This window comes from Ascaphus truei, chromosome 5, assembly GCF_040206685.1.
Source record: "Ascaphus truei isolate aAscTru1 chromosome 5, aAscTru1.hap1, whole genome shotgun sequence".
Taxonomy (NCBI): Eukaryota; Metazoa; Chordata; class Amphibia; order Anura; family Ascaphidae; genus Ascaphus; species Ascaphus truei.
This window is the reverse complement of record NC_134487.1, coordinates 67,039,626-67,057,925: the sequence shown is the minus strand read 5'-3', so window position 1 is coordinate 67,057,925 and position 18,300 is coordinate 67,039,626. Positions and strand designations below refer to the sequence as shown.

The 18,300-nt window shown below is 39.3% G+C and overlaps 1 protein-coding gene across 1 annotated transcript in view; it reads right to left on the bottom strand.

Moving 5' to 3' along the window:
• WNT2 (Wnt family member 2) overlaps positions 1-18,300 on the bottom strand; it is a 72,098-nt gene that overhangs the window by 33,738 nt on the left and 20,060 nt on the right. The window contains 3 exon segments of the mRNA XM_075599976.1: positions 3,543-3,807; positions 5,787-6,064; positions 11,707-11,945. Of these exon segments, the coding sequence (XP_075456091.1) occupies positions 3,543-3,807; positions 5,787-6,064; positions 11,707-11,945 (782 nt within the window).

The following is an 18,300-nucleotide window of genomic DNA, read 5'->3' as shown; positions in this document are numbered from 1 at the left end:
TCCTCTTGGCTACTAATCTACCCTGCTTAACACCGGTTGTATACTGTGTTCTGAAGTTGGAAGAATAAAGACTGTTCCTGTTTTATATACTCCTGCCTGAGAGTGCAGTTATTCAGGGGAAGTACCAGACAGTTTTCCTGCAGGGACTGCACCCACTTCTGCTGGGGCCTGCGAGGAATGGAGGTGCTGCACCAAGTAAAGAAGTGAGAAAGAACCCCAAAATCCTGCCTTGTTCGTCCCCACTACCATCGGCAAACGCTCAGTATTCTGTGAGCCAGCAGGCGAGCAGCACAAAACACTGCGTAATAGTGAAATCTCCCAGAGGGTGGGGGAAAACCTGTTACACTATTTAAAAATGTAAAAAAGAGTATGGGTAACAAGGAAGGAGGACATAACGACAGATCAACCTGACCAATAAACTACCAGTTAAATCTGATCTAGAACATGCTTTGATGCATATACAAGTTCCAGGAGATTTAAATTAAATCAGTAGGTTTGCATGTGTTGGAGAACAATTTAAAATTGTACCCATCAAGAAAATACAACAACATATAATAGCAACGAATGTACAACAAATTCAAACCACAGAGTTGATATGAAGCAGAATTCCCCGCCCTCCCCCTCCCCCCATATGTTTGTTTTTTTGTTGACCCTTGGCCACTTGACCTCCAGGCATCTCATCTCCCCCCTCCCCCCGCACTTGTTCCGTGCAAAAAAAAAAAAAAAAAAAAAAAACTTTAATTATATAGGAGCTTCCTAAAAAAAAAAAAAAAAAAAAAAAAAAATAATAATGGCAGTTGGGTTAACCAATAGATAGCTGCAATGTTACCCAAGCTGAAGCAAGTCCGAAGCAGCCATTTTGTATCCGGTGATTAAATAGTTTAGCCCTGCGTCATCACCACAAAAATCGTGGGGTCCTGGGAGGTCAGGAAGCCCTCAAGACTCCTCAGTTGAGGTAATAAAAAAAAACACCCTAAGGAGAAAAAAACAAATGAGCGCTGTGGATTGCTGCTTTAGGTGGTTTATGTTTTAAGTTAGGAAGACGTCATTTTTTTTCAATGTGACCTTAAGCCAACAGCCAACATCAGACATACAATTGAAATTCAGAGAAAATAGCATAGTTTGAGAGGAACATTATAAAAAAATCAGGTTAAGTGCATCGTTGCTTTTTTCATTCGTTAAGTGCTCCCTCTGCCTCAGCTCTTACCATGTAAATCTGACATCATGATCAATACATTTCAAGTTCTGATATACAGATAGATGTGGAGTGAAGTCACCAGTGTTATCTAACATTGGAAACAACTATTTCCATTAGTGTCGATAAATACGTCATCATCTGAGTAGAAGAAAAGATCTTGTATATAATAGCTGCTCATTAAGACCATACCCACTGAGTACTGTGCATGATGTCATTGGTTTGTGTGGTGCATAGTAATACTCAATATGAACGGAAACATTTCATTTTCGGTTGTAAATCTAGTGATTTCTTGGGCGGTGCCTTTGAACTCCCCAATTCTCTGGTCATTTCCATAATACTGTATTTGCAAAAGTTAATTGTAAATTTATTAACCAACAGCAAGACAGACAAAATCTATAAAAATGCCCAATAATTGAAAAACTCATCACCACATATACAGTAAGATGGCCAATTTGATAGACCTTCAACAGTCTCTCTGAAAGATTTCAAACTATAGAAAAGGAGCATAAAATATGCACAATTCTAGTGACAGCTCAAACTTTTATATAGATGGCACAAATTTACGTCAGTGTACAGAGTGTTGCTTTATTTAGCCGGGTCCTTTTTAGTATCTATAAGCACCAGTGACCATTAATATACCAGTATATCAACTACAATGTTATCAAGTTGGTTTATGCACTGAAGCGTAAGAGGCGACCTGTGAAGGAATTATCAATAAAGTCAGTACCTATTCGCCTATGAAATACCAGTATAAATTTGTAAATTCCACTTAGGGTACAACCACACCTTAATTAAGTTATGGTGGGTAAAAAAAATGAGAAACACCCTCCACCATATAGCATACAGCAAATGAAAATATCACATGTGAGAACATTTGCATGTCTCAGACAGCTCTGCAGCCCTGCTTTTCACCAACATATCCTAACATACAGAGCTTCCACTGCAGCCAGGGATTCTGGGAAATGACATGCAAATGAGCACACTGTCACCTTTTGCTACAATTCCATTTTATCATGACCCCTTATAAACTTTTGCCTGCCACATTACACAGCTTTTCTGCACAGCCTGGGTACAAAGGGTACAAAACTCCCAAGGGTAACTGCTTCTTGTTTGGTCTGATCAGTTCAGATCACGTGGCATGGGATTTTGCTTCTCTTACATACAAATGCATATTTATTTTGTCGTTTTGTTTATGGCTGGTACTTTGCTTTAAAGGGATAATCCACCCAAAAGCTCTGGGGTCCCCCCTCCCCAGTTCCCGAGATACTTACTGGTGAAGGGTAAAAGGGGACGATAGACAGCACACTGATAGTGTTAAATTTATGCAATTACAGGGTGCACGGAACAAAAGGGGACCCTTATTCCCCTGTATAGTACTAACAAATCTAAGTAAGTACCAGCACTCACTGTCTAATAGCTAAATGATGAAAACAGTTGTAATGCAGAAAATACATTTAATAATAAAACAAACCAGAAATAAATCAAATGTGTTTGCAGAAACCAGTGTCACAAATGGGCATGTCACACAGTGAGGGGGGGGGGGGTGGAAAGGAAAAGGGGAAAAAAACATGAAACACAAGGAATATACACAAAAAACGGAGAATGGAAAGTATGCTAGGGGGGCGACGTTTCGAGGGACTACCTCTTCATCTGGCCCATTCCCCCTGGTCCAAAAGGTCCCAGAGGTACTTCCCTAAGCCTCCCTTCCCCTAAAACTTACTGGTGAAGTTACCGGTATTACTTCCTGGTTTTTAAAAGGGATTTAAATGGTCGTCTAATAGAAAGCCACAAGCTGCAACCAATGAGCTTCCTATTGGTCTGAGATCTGGTAGCCATTTTGTTTCCCCTAAGGGATATTTAAACCCAGTAACTTCAATGATAAGTATCTTGGATGGTAACAAATAAAACAAATAGGAGAAACTGCTTGTATAAGGCTCATGCTCTAATGCTGTTATAAACCTCCTAAAGAAATTATTAGCCCACTGTCACTGGCTGGTGACAACAAAGCAGAACACAAAGTAACCTGGGAGGATAGCTGCTCTATGAACAACATACTGTAGGTTGATCCTGAGCATCAAAGGTAATCTTTCACTATGTAAATATGGGCAGAAGCTCGGAAAGGGCAGTGGAGGGTAGAAAAATAGTAAATACTTTTTTTTTCTCTTACTTACACAACATCACCGGTCATGTAAGCTGAACACTGCAATGATGCACAGCATGCGATGGATCAAGATTTAAGACCCCCTTCTTTTTTGTACAATATAATAACATTTTTGGCCCCATGCCTATAACAATCTTTTGGACTGGATTAACACATTTTAGTATATTTATGTTCAGCACTTACCAGTATCCCGGTCTCCGATGCAGTAGTCTGGTGAGTTCTCAAAGTAAACCAGATCATTGGTAGTAGGTTTGTTAAATCTCTTGTTAGCTACAGTAAAACCAGTGCCATCTTGATTCATTACCACTTGAATGGCTCCATTATATTTTCTCCGCAGGTAGTCCCCAGATTTTCGAAAATCTCCCATTGCTTGCCAGCATGTCCTCAGTGTGCAGGATCCACTAACACCATGGCACTTGCATTCATGCTTCATGAACCTCTTCACCGCCTAGTCCAATGTGACATAGGAATAGATCAGATACATGTTGGTCTTATGCTAGTCTTATTTTTTTTGTCATTCATAGTAATATGCAAAAGCCACCGACAACTCTAGCAACAATATGTAGTGTACACAAAGAAAAAGAAACAAACATAAGAAAGATGATTTAAAGCTTGTAGGCCTAAATCAGTGGTAGCAAAAAAATGCAAATAAATGCACAAAGCAGCGCACTGCCCAGGGAGACAGGTGAATAAAAATAGAAAAATATTTATTGTCTATCAAACATGACAGACAGGGAGGTGTTGACCCTCCTACACGTTTCACACAACACGGTGCTTTATCAAGGAGTATGGTACAATACTCTATACAATGTGTATTCCAATAATCAAAATTCGCACCAAAAAACGGGTGTGTGTGACGTCATTACCACGTTGGTGCACGCCCCTGCGAGCGTGCATGTCTGCTGAGTATCTAGATGTCCCTCCTAAGTGACGCCCCTCTCATGACGTCACCACCAATCTACTCCTTGGCGCTGGAGGCCAGTAAGAGAGGCACATCCCCCTTCCCTCAAGCAGACCGGGACCCAATGCGCATTATGAATGCAAACAAGTCCCCGCCTGCCGAGATCGGAGCGGCACTGATCCCCGACTGTTCCCAGCCCCACTTGAGTGTGTCCACGGAGGAAAGGCAATCTCCTCCAAACCCATACCCACCCCTCTATCTCTCTCGATCCAGGGCGCAGCCCCGCTGCAGCCCCCAACCCCCCCCTCTTTTTTCCCCCTCACTCGCTTTCCTCACTCCGTGTGATACACAATGGCAGGCAGAGTAAACACCACATCATGGCGCAAATGAACACATACTAAGCCCTAACTATAATTGGGGTCCCCCCTATGCACATAAACACTGAATAAAAAATACAAACACATACAATCAGAGCTGATTCACATATTAAAACACAAGAGTTCTATTCATTTATAACATAACTCAGAATGCTAAAAAGAAAAAAGGAAACGATAAGCTCCGAATGTAACAAAAGGATTATTTTTAAAAACTATTATAAGGAAATTCTTGTATTAACAATAACCTAATAGGTGTACTGTAATACATCTCCTCCTATTGTCATGACATACATTTACAGGATACCAGCTGACATTTCACAATATATATCTCTCCAATATTTTCCTATTGAAGAATATTTCTCAATTTGTGTATTTTGACCTACTGTATTTATTAAACATATCTTAATTAAAAAAATCTCATCTCTAAGGAAAGGTTATTGTATTTTGCATGTGTTAAATGGGCCAATAATTGGAACTGACAGATGGTGGATGGTGGGGCAGGGAGCGGGAGGTCGGGAAGGGGTGTTGGGAAGGGGAAGGTGGGTAAGAAGGAAAGAAATCATGACACAGTGTAATATGTCATGTGTTGTTGTTCATCTGAAGTTGTATTTACCTTCCTGCAAGGAACAGATGATTATTATTATGTCCTGATATGTAAAACCATAGAATTCAAAGAGGGTGTACTTTCTTTTTCACACAACTACATGTGTGTTTTATATCACTGCATAAGATAGCATAATTAGAAAGAAAGATTTTTTTTTCCACATGCCCACGACCTTTATGAATTGTTTCACGGTAGTTCATATCATGGGAAAGTCACATAAAATGTTATTTTACATATCCTCCTCAGCTTTAATTCCAAGCTTCTTATGAGGTCCATCTGTGGATTGCCACCTCCTTTGGGTTACATTATATAGACAGTAACTCCAATACAAAAAAATATATTTTCATTTTTTTCTGGTCCATTACCAAAATGTGTAAGAAAAAAATAAAATAAAAGTAATTACATTACAAATCTTTTCAATTATGTTTTTTTTAATTTTTTATTACGGACTAGTTTACTCTAACCCTAACCCTAACCAAATAAATGCATATGGAAAATATAAAAGCCATAAGAAAAAAACGAATTAAAAAAAAGGGAGAGAGTACCTTTCTTCCGGCTTTGTTGTTATGAAGGTTCATCAGAGCTCTGGCATCCTTTCCCTTTCTCTCCTTCGCATCCACAAATGCTCTTGCAAATTTGATGCCATAGTCTATGTTATCACTGCAGCCACCCCAGTCAAAGTTGCCTTTGCTGTCTTTGGAAGAACCTTTCTTGTTATTATCACAAGAACATGATTTCAGTTCTCCTTGGCTGCATGCCCTGGTGATGGCAATTACTACTCCCGCAGAAGAGATGGCATAAACAAACGATGACTCTCGACTACCTAAAACATACAGTAAAAAAGGGAAATGCTATTTTTTTTTTTTACATTACTTACACTTACTTATATAAAGCATGTCAGTTACATAGTTACATAGTAGATGAGGTTGAAAAAAACGAAATATGTCCATCAAGTTCAACCTATACTCAATTTAAACAAGAGATACTGATCCTATATTTGGATTTACAGTATTTTGATCCAGAGGAAAGCAAACCAAAATCCCAAGGGAAACATCATCCAAGGATGTCTCAGAAGGGGAAAAATAATTTCATTCCTGACTCCAAATAATGGCAGATTACTTCCTGGATCCACATCCTTCCCATGTTTACTTATTCGGTACATTCCTGCATACTTTCCCTTTCTAAAAAGACATGTAATAGATATTAAAGATTGCACTAAATAAAGACAAATAAGGGGATTGATTTCATTTTTCTGTTGTGACTGTGCTGTGTTCTCCTGTCTAATAATGTACTGTACTGACCTACAAAGTCATTTTTGTATTAATGCATTTGTTCTGCCTGGTTAAAAGGAGATGTGTACTTGCTAGTTCACTTTATTTGCTTATATACCTTAAGAAAACTGTGAATGAATACTAAGAGACATCATCACAAATGACTATTTATTGCTTATTGAGTATGTCAGATAAAAAAATCTAGAACCCCCAAAGTCCATTACTCGGGAAACTGAAACTAGTGATCCGAGTGTTTCTTGCATCTCAAACAATCCTAACACTTACTAGACATAATCTTTGTAATTACTATTGTCACTTTATAAAACGTATCATTAACAAGTATTACCTTGCATGGATACATTTTTAATATAATCAATGTCAATAATAAAATGAAAATGTATCTGTATTAGATACGCAAGAAGTCTTGCTAAAGGGTTGCACTAACAATCACTGTGTTTTACTGTCAAGCAGGGGAATTCTGTTACTCACCAGGTGTTATATAATTTTTCCCTGCTTGATAAAAATACAGAATGACGCAAGTGCCAATATATTATAGAAGGTCCACACAATGGCATTTCTAGGGTTTCCTATTTGCGACGGAAAGTAGCATAACTTATTATTGGGAAGCCATGTTGAGAAAATAATCTCCATGCTACTATTTTTGTCCTCGAAAATGAAAACTAGTTCAAACACTTAGCAACTAAAGTAAAATGAGTAAAGAAACATTATTCATAGCACGTGTTAACTCCTCCACTGTAGGATAAACCGACATTTTTACCTTAGGGAATGCATTGCCGGAATCGCTCCCTTAGAAAGGCTTGAAGCAGCAACCATCCCTGCCTAAGAGGGAGATTCACCAAGGTCCATTGTGGGATAATGCACTCAATCCGACATTAACCGCGGTTGACTTGAATGGCCGTTGACACCGGATTGGGTGCATTAAGCCGCGACGAACCTTAGTGAATATCCCCCTAAATGTTACTAAACCAGTTACATACAGTACTCTAAAAGTGCATGTAGTGTTCAGCTTCTACCACCTCCCCCATCTCTTTTTTTTGTTAAACTTTCGTTTTTGCATTCACTGGCAACTGCAAATATAGCAAGACAGGCCTAGTGAGTCCCTGTCCCAAAGAACTTACAACCTAGTCTTGGTGCTTGAGGCACAGGGAGATATGGGCAAGTCACCTGCCAACAGTCCCAAGGGAAGCTTACATTGGGATTCAAAGTGGGGTCACCCGCTTCAAAATCTGTATTCTTACCACATTATGAGTTTCAACTAGGGTTTGAGATGATACTTATGGCGAGTTGTGGACTTACAGATAAAGAATGTGACTGATACTGATCGGGAGTTTAAATGTATGTATATTTATATAGCGCCAACCAGGTATGCAGTGCGTTACCATTTTCACAAACATTACAATACAATAACAATACAGAGAATATAATAATACTGGTAAGATCGTTACATCTACAAATGCAGCATTGAGAGAAAGGAGTACCTGCCCCGAAGAGTTTACAATTGAATTGGCATGTGGGGAAAGCTACAAAAACAGTAGGTGTACATTTTAGTGCGTTGGTTAGTGTGTGTAAAAGAGTATACTGTTATTTAGTGAGTCATGGCTATGTAGGGCTATTTAAATGCTTTGCTTAACAGGTGAGTTTTTCAAAAGTTAGAGAGAGAAGGTGTGTCACGGGAGACCAGGACAATTCACCAGGATCAAGCACCAAACAGAACAATAGAGTTACATGAACCAAGTTTATTTCAACTGGAGTCAAGAGGCACAGCTCAAATACATGAAGAAGAGCTTACACTCACCAAAACACCAGGTGGAATCCTAGGTAGCTAGGTGCTACTTCAGTAAGCTTACCCAGGAGTACTTACACGTCTGCAGGGGTTCCGGTCTCTCAAGACCTCAGGGATGCTATTTGGAGAATATCACTTTCAAACATCCTGCCCAGATCGGCCTCGTTCAGAGGTGTCTCTGGCAAAGCCTCAGAGCACACCACTTAGCTTACATGCTAACTCCAGGAACAACTGTGGAGCTCAGATCGGCTACCCTTTACATACTTTCCTTGTCTCCATAGAAAAGCATGGAGGACGGGTGCAGACCAATCACAGCGCGGATGCTACGCACTGGCCAATCACAGAGTGAGGACTCATCTGTGATGGAACAATATGGGCCGTGGGCGGTGACTGTGCATCTCTCACAGCCCACAGGGATGGGCCTAAGGAGAGCGGGTATTTCAAACTGATTAATGGAAACAGTTCCTATGGGGATCATAACCAGCAACAGTTCCAACAGCCTGGACGGATATCTCCTGCAGAAATAGGTGCCTCAGTGTCTGGGATCAACAAAGTCTCTACTCTTCGAGCCAACGTCTCGCACATCTGAGTGCCGCCCATCCCCACTCTCACAATATTCCCAAGCACTGCAACATCCCCCTCCCCCCTTTGTTTAACACAAACACGGATTTCCTTTTTGTGCAGGCTGGGTAAGTGAATTACCAGCCTGGTACACAAAGGAGAGACAGAAACATATGCATCACATTATACATTCAATAAAGGGTTACATACACATTTTACAGAACTTTTTAGTCATTTTAACAAGAATAAGACGGATATAAAGGGGAAATCCTATGTATCCATCTAGATGGCTGGGGTTAACCTTTAATATGCGAGCCACATTGCACCTACTGTCACAAGGTGCTTGGTGGATATTGGGAGTGAGGGAGTTCCAGAGGTAGGGTGAAGCACCTGAGCAGGGTTGAAGGCATGAGAAAGCTGTAGTGACATCGGGGTTAGAGAGAACTCATGCCTGAGCAGAGCGTAGAAAGCAAGTAATAGTATAGAGAGAGATTAAAGCTGATATATACTGTGAGGAGGGGTAGAGGAGCAGAGAGCTTTTGAAAGAGAGAAAAAAAATGTGGAACCAACAGATATTTGCAGAGAAGATGCAACTTATCAAAAGTAGAACGAGGTTATCCTCACAGCAACATTTTGAATAAATTGAAACGTTGAAAGCTGCAAGGCAACTGGGCCAGTAAGGAGAAGGTTGCAGTAGTACAGATGGGTTTGCATTACAAGAAAGAAGTGACAAGATTTATCAACAGCATCAAGGTGAAGAGAGAAGGAAAGAAGAGTCGAATACGATAGGATTCCTAAACAGACTTGAGGAACGGAATAGATTTTAGTATTACCCACTGTGATGTAAAGGACACAATGGTCTTATGGAGGCAAGCGTGAAAAAAAAAATCATATTTATATTAAATATTATACTAATCATGATTTTATAATTTCTGCATATGTAGAAAGCAGCAATTTGTGTCATTCACTATTGAGGATGTTTACATAGATATCGACTTTACAGTTGTGGCTCGGTAGCTCTAAATAAGTTTGACGAGTACAAAGCCATCGGTCACTAATCCAATATACCTGGCTTCAAACACAATACTACAAGGAACAATTCAAGATCACCTACTATGCTGGCTGTAATGTGTAATCCACTGCTGCGCCTAAAGAGAAGTACCTAAGCTACCTTGAAATATTCTTCAGGTCTACAGAACAATATCAGTGAATGTAAGAATAAAGCCCTAAATACAGTATCCTTTAAAGAATTGACATCAAGGTTGGAAAACTATTATAATACCAATAAACCTCTTCATGGACAGTGGCAGAGATGGAGTTTCGCAATAGAAATCCTTGGTGGTTACAGTTGAAACCAAATCCTTAATTTTGTAATCCATAGAAGATGTAAGTAATTGTACTTTTCAAAGTACTTTGAAGCCAAGAAAAATGCATATTCACTCCAGAAAATTGTTGGGTGGGGTAAAAAACACTAAATGGATATGGTTTCACATGCACAATCTTGAACGCTGTTTGTGTAAGAAACCACCCATGTTTGATATATTAATCTTCAACAGAAACTATAGTGGTGATTGAATATTAAAAACACTATCGAGATGTAATTATACCTGTAAAAATTATGTTTATAGCTATATTAAAGGTCAAGCCATTTTTGTTCTATACTCAAACAAAACAAGTCTAATTAATATCAGACAAAAACGACAGTTTCTTCCGTCAATGGCCATTCCCAATGGTGTTTAGCTTTCTCCAAACAAAACTAAAGTATTAAGGGACTCATTTAATAATATAGATACTGTATGTATATTTTATTTATATGGCACCAGCCTTACAAGAAAGACAATACAAAACATTGACGCATCTTTATCTTTGAGAGGGCAGGGAAGAAGGAAGAACAACATCATTTTTTTCATTTATTAACCTTAGATTGTAAGCTCTATGGGGCAGAGATTTACTTTCCCATTGTGTGATTTTTTCTTCTTCTTTGTTGCACTTATTGTATTATAAATCACTGTGTTCTCTCTTTTGGAACCCGATGCATATATTGTTGGTGCTGTATTAAAAATATACACACATTCCTCATTTTAATTCTAAAAATACAGTAGGATAAGTGGGGGTCAATCAATGACTCAGTTTCAACTGAGCCACTGATTGAGCACCTGTGCTGAAGCAGGGATATCCTGAAAACCTGACCTGTTGGTAGACCTTGAGGACTGGAGTTGGCTTCCTCTGGTCTATAGGTATTTGACAGATTTCATAGAAACCACTCTATATTTTTTGTCCATTGTTCCAGGGCACGTGGAACAACCAGACAAGTATACTTAAAATCCTCCAAATCATTATTATTATTTTTTTAATAGCTTTGTTTTTTTATTTATAAAAAGCTATGCGAGGGCAAAGACAAATCTTAGTTAGAATTATGTATTCTAAGAGAGCACCAAACATCACACAATCTAAGAAGTGCAGTGGAAGAAAATAAATAAATAAACAGGACTAAATGGAAGTGACAGTTCTCTCAACAGCAGTAGCTGTTACGGATTGATATAAGCCATTTAATTAAATGGGCAATATTGCACATACTGCACTTTCTTGACTGACCCATAAGTGCAAAACTACAGATGTGAAATGACGCACTGACCATAACATGATATGTTGTGATACACATTAACATACAGTGCCATCAGTAGCACCGAACTGTCCAAAAATGTGTAACATTTCGATTGACACCTTATTACCATTGGAGACAATGAAACCAGTCTCACCGGCTTTAGTTGGGTTACAGTAGAAGGTAAATTTAAGAATCTTTTTAAAAAAGGGGCTAGCCAAACTTACTGCGTATAATCAACTTCCCAAACAGACTTTGATCCCTCTCAAGGGTGTTGCAATTCCAACGGTGGTGGCGAAACTGATGCTGACATTCTGTTGTCCATTCACCTACTCCCAGACCAATAACCTGCATAATTTCCGGGTACCGTTGGCACAGCTGCCTCTGGCGAGTCACCAAACCAGGTACATTATTGCACATTACTCGGGAAGAGGAAGAAGAGGAGGAACCCACCGCTCCCATGTACCTACATAAAGTAAAAACAACATAACTAATACAAAAAGGTAGATCATAAACACAGGCTTGTGCTTGGCTGTAGCAAGTATGAAGTGTATTATAACAAGAATATCAGCATTAAGACAAAATAACATTATTTACATTCATCCCAGTTTTATGTTTCACTTCTGAAGTGAAGGGCATCTTGTTAATTTGATTAAGCAGTCTATGATGTACATGCTGTTAAAGTGAATAAGAAAGGTAAGGTACTGTATGTCATTTATCTGTATTGGCAGTAAAATATCAAAACAGAATTGAAAAGAATAAAGATGTCATGCTTTCATAAATTTATGAAATTGTATTGTGCATGGATGTAGTAATGTTGTCTGAGAAATTAAATCAACCATCTCAAAAAAGTAACATTAAATTACTTGGTCCTCCAACCTAAAACCAATTTGGTCAAACACATATCAGTGATCAAGTTGCATGTACTGTACTACCCTAAACTGGAGTACAGGGACACCCCAATGAAGGGAGGTCCACCTTGGCAGTCCGAACCCAGATGTTCGGCTCTGCCGGGCCCACCTTACGCTATTAGTCGCCTGGGTGGTCCTCTCTCTGCCTCCCGGCCCCACACAGACCCTGCACACCCCGCTCCACAGGTGGGAAGAAGGGGAGAGAGGTAGAGGAGTGAAAGAAAGTGGTAGAGTGAGAGAGGGGTGAGGGTATGTGAGTGGGGAGTAAAAGAGAGAGGGGAGGGGAGAATGCAAAATAAAGTGGGGCATAAAGAATTCAGGGGAAGATAGAGGGAGGAGAGGGGGGAAGAGGAGAGGAAAGAGGGAGGGTAGGGAAAGCGGGAGGGAAGGGGAGGTGGGGAAAGAGGGGGTGGTGGGGGAAAGAGGGAGGGAAGGGGAAAGAGGGAGGTGTTGAGGGAAAGAGGGAGGAGGGTGAACATGGGCCTTATTAGATCATTGAGACACTATGATTATAATTTTCTCTAACTGGTCCTTCACTTTCTTACCATCATTGTTTATTCGCTATCCTCCAGTAATGACAGTATTACTGTATATTAGAATGATCCATTACTGTATTTTTACACACTAATGGGCCTTATGATGTTCAGTTAAGTCATTGTGTTTTTGCTTGTTTCTAGGGGAGATCGCAACAATTGCTTATGCTTCCGTTCTTTAAATCAGACGGCGAGTCACAGCCATTTAATCACTATTACATGTCTTGGAATGTTCATAGTAAGTTAGTGCTGTATACTTTCAGCACTGAAAGGGTTAAAGCTACAAACAGCTATATTCTGATACTTGTACGTCAAGCAGCAGAGATTTAAGAGAAACTTTCTCCAACATAGAAATGTTCAAAGACGTTTAGAAGAGGCCAGCAGAACTGCATATTTTTTTCTTTGAGTACAGCAGTTATACCCACAAACCAGCTTCATTTTGCATAGCCCACAACCAACCTCACACTGCTGAGACCCAAAATAGCTGTCTATGAGTGGGTTTACTGGCTGTGCACTTCTTTAACCCATGCTGTGCTTAAAAGCTGTGTAATATGGCAGGCATAAGCTTACAAGGGTCCATATTAAAATCGATATGAATTAAAGAGTGACACTCTGTGCTCATTTATATGCCATTACCCAGAATCCCTGGCTGCAGTGGAAGCACTGTTTGCTAAGCGATAATGGGGAAAGACAGGGTGGCAGACCTGTCTGAGACATGCAAATGCAGCACAAGTGGTATTTTAATTTACTGTACACTTATTTTCCAATTCCATGCTGTGACAAACTGTTTGGAGGCATGTCTGGTTTCAGCACTGGATCATTGATTTTAGAAGCGCCCTTAAATGGGTGATCAGGTTTGGCAGTAAAAATGTACAGTATTTACCAAATAGTTTACTCGATACATTGAGTTATCAATTTCACTGTTAATTATCTCCTGCGTTACAACCCCGAAAAACTGTATAAAACAAAAAATCGATTCCAGATATGTTTAAAATGCAAGAGACCAGAGGATTTGAATAGTGTGTGTGCATATGAGGGAGGAAGCTGGGGACTTTAAGCGAAACTGACACTCAGATGTGAAGGACCCAATCTGAAAGAATGTCCATTAATGACCTAGGGTCATTCAGAATGGTTATTAAGGATCATCTTAGATGATCGGTACTTGTGTGTGGGAATCCGTAAGCAACTTATGAAACTGGGCAATTTATTCAGGTAATAAGATGAAATAGAAACATTTTACCTTGTGTCTTGAAACTTGAGGGGTAACCTTAATTTACTTATTTCTCTGACAATACTTGACAACTTTACTCTATCTACAATTCATTGATTTCCTTTGTAAACTTGGATCTATATTCCCATCTACTCAAGTGCTTGTTTTCTTACAATTTACTTAACACACAAAAAAACGAAATTCTCCTCTTTTGTGCTAGCGCATCTAAATGGCTCTGGACCAAGTCAACAGACCTATGTAGATTTATTTTGTTTTCACTACAAATTGCTTCTTTAAACTGCTTTAATGCTCAACAATAATATTTCTCTTTTCTCAAATATTCTATTTCCCAGCATCATTAATTGGTGTTTGTTTCCTTTCTCTACTTCCTTGTCCTCCTTTATATGAACCCCAAAATAGATAGAAAACAATTCTGGTAAAAGACTACTTCATCCCCCGAGATAGACCTTGACGTGCATCTCCAGAGCTGAATAACACAATGTTAAGTTCTATTTTCATCTGGAAAGAGGATTGTGTTAACTATAATGGGCATATAAGAAATCCAGTTCAGTGATATTATTATTATTATTATTATATTGTAATATGTATGAATCCGGTATGAAGACAAAATGCCAGAGTATACAGTATATTTGCAATGGTTCTTTCCATACAAATTATACTGCATAATATTGAAATTGGTATTTTCTGATAGATTCAGTTACATTGGGATGGTATATTGGGAGGGCAGCTGTGCTCAGTTCTCTATAGTGGGGCCCTGTGTGGATGACATTTGAGTGACCATAGACAACTGTGGTTAGAGTTGATGCAACCGGAAGATGCTGTGGCATTGGTAGGATCTTTCCAGAGGACATGCTATATTAGGTAATTCTCTTTATGGAGGCGTGGGCAATCCCTTATCAGATGACATCAGTTTGAAGCTAAAGGACCATATATGGTAATAGAATTAGTGATAGCAAGAGCTGACTAAGGGATATTATCTGAATAAATATAAATAAATTACGCAAAAGTTTAGTATGATGTTAGTCAAGTCATACCTAAAAGTTGGATGTTCCGCACATCCAAACCTACCAATATGAGTTTTGCTGGAGAGAGAGGGTGGGAGAGAGAAAAAAAGAGAGTCCTATTTTATTAAACTTCCCAGTGACTTGTATACCTCCCAAAAACACTCATCCCAGGTATCTCAGGGGTGTCCAGTTTAGATCACAGGTATCTCTCCATGTGTTGTATAAAGAAGTATTGTGGGGGCAGGGGGTACATATAGTAACTGTGTACTCTCGTAAAATAGCTCTCCCCTCCCCCTCTCTCCACTCACTCGGTTTAGGCAAGACCAGCTTAACTCCACATTATTTGAAGCCAACACAATGTAGTCCACTGCTAACTTAACGGGACGTGAAGCCTATGCAGAGATAAAAAACATCACTGTTTTTACATATGATTAGCTTTGTTGATAAGCGTTAACCTCAAGAGAAAAGTGTCCATTATGGTTTTATGTAATGTGACGTTGAACTGATTTCTGTGAATCTACAGTAGCCCTCAGTCCAATCCCTTAATCTCATTTGATTTTGTGATGGTTTGTTCATTTTTTAAACCATCCTCTTTTCTTCCACTTCATTCTCTCTCTTGGTAGTCATCATTTCCTGACACTTTTCATATTTTCTGGTATATACTGTAATGGTAGGCAACCTTTTTCTCCCTATACTAGAACGTTTCCATGTTAGTCCAGCCCCAAGCCTCCAAGTTTCTCTGAACAATGTGCTCCGGATTTCCTTACATCACCTGAAACGCATTTGTTCAAGACCGTTATTGACCTATTGCATCTTCCAACATCAGAGTGAATGGCATCACCATTTACTCCATCTCACAAGACCCCTGCCTTGGTCTCAGATTTGTTTCCTTTCAAATCTTCCTCTGCAGAATAGAATAAATACACACCTTCCTATCTAGCTCTATAATCAAAAACCTCAACCTTTTTCTTGTATGTGCTCCTGAAAAGTAGCAGCAAACATGTAATCACTTAAAGCTAAGCAGATATGCAAGCAGTCATAGCTATACAGACGAATATTTTTAAGCTTGCTGTCAGAGGAATATGCTTACGGTAAGTGACTGAAGGATCACAGTGCACATGTGAAAGGGAAATGGTTTACATACTGCACTTTACATCTCAGCATGAAATATATTGATTGATGCATATCCAAAATTAAATTTCAGAACAAATAAAACTGTATACTATTAGCATGCAATTTGATGGATGCCATCATGCTTTGCCTGCTCTCTAATTTCCTGAGTTTCCATTTGTAGATTTATGGTTAATTTTTTTATATTGATATGGTTACAAATCAGAAAATACTGAATTTCAAATCTAATATAAATGGAATGTTTTTTTTCCCCCTTCAAGTTAATGTGATGATAAATATTAGCACGTGGATGATTTGACAAAACTGGAAAATAGGCGTTGGGATGTACATAAATGAGAGCGTAAATTGCACCTAATCTGTTCACAATAGCAGAAAAATTAAATAAGGATATTGTTGGTTGTGGAAAAGAAGGTCAGTAGGCCAGCCACAGATTACAACTTGACTCCCACTTATCACACAACAACTTATGAATATAGAATTAAAAGAAGATGATACGTTGACGGATGTTCGCAAAAAATAGGCTCAGTCAAGGAGGAGGGTTTTTGGTTGAGTTTTGAAGATAGGGAGCCTGAAGAAAAGAGGTTGGTTGGACACGAAGAGATAGGGTGCTGCAGGAAAAATGCTTTCAGACGGGACCGAGCAGTGGAGACTGATGTGAAGAGAAGGCAATAACGTGCAGAGCGGAATGTGCGTGACGGGGCAAGATTAAAGTTGAGATATAGGGGACAATTTATGAAACTCGGATAAGTGCATATCTGTGTGCGGAAACAAAGGTCTCTGCTCCCAACATGCACCTTGTTGTAATTTTTGCATGTCCAAACATTGTGAAAAGTTGCTTTTTGGAAGTAATAATAATAATAATAATAATAGCATGTTTTTGTATAGCGCTGCTAGTTGTACGCAGCGCTTTACAGAGATATTTTGCAGGCACAGGTCCCTGCCCCGTGGAGCTTACAGTCTATGTTTTTTTGTGTGTCTGAGGCACAGGGAGATAAAGTGACTTGCCCAAGGCCACAAGGAGCCAACACTGGGAATTGAACCAGGCTCTGCTGCTTCAAACTCTCAGTGTCAGTCAGTGTCTTGACTCACTGAGCCACTACCTCTCCCTAGTGGTTCTGGCTGTGCAATTCCAAATCTACAAAATGTGTACGAAAACAAGGCACTCAATTCACAAAATTACATTTTTCTGAACGATTCAATAAGCTGCGATTTTGGAAATCACCTGGGAAAGAAAAGTCTGAAATCTCGCCTCCCTCAGCTTGGGGAAATAAGCCTTAATTTGTTTGGAGGAGAGATGAGATATCTATAAACACACCGTAGATGTGTAATGTTAAATATATTGTATTTGTCAAAAAGAGAAGTGATCCCAGACAGCATTCAAGTATTAAGTACCGCCAGTATGCAAGTATGATAAAAAGATGGGGGGGAAAAAAATGGTGTACATGCTGTGGTTTAATTGTCCCCCCAAAAAACTAGGGCATTATATATAAGATAAATAGGTAAGTCCAGTACTAAATCTTCGTAACACACAGGTTGATAATACAGAAAATATAAGTCTAGTCTAAATCTTATGAAAAAAAAAGAACGCTTTATATTTCGTGCAAAAATAGATTTGACAAAAATAACACACTATCGCTAAAAATCGTATACTGAAAAATTAGCATAATCGTAGTTCACATACCAGGAAAGTCCCAGAATAACAGAGCGGCAAGAAAGGAAAAATGGACAGGTAATGTTTCAAGCCAGTGGCGTATCTAGACATGTGCAGGCCCCCGGGCAACTCAGATCTCTGCTCTCTCTCATATCTTTCTTTTCCCTCTTATGTATTTCTCTATTTTACTTCATTTTCTCTTTGTCTCTTCCTTCCTGTATCCTTTCCCTTTCATGTCTGTTTTTACCCGTGATTTAACCCTTCCCGTCCCTCTCACCTTTCCCAGCCCGTCTCTCATGCTGCAGCTCCAGTCCCACGCTGAACTACTTGAGGCCCCGCCCATGACCTAGGCTCCGCCCA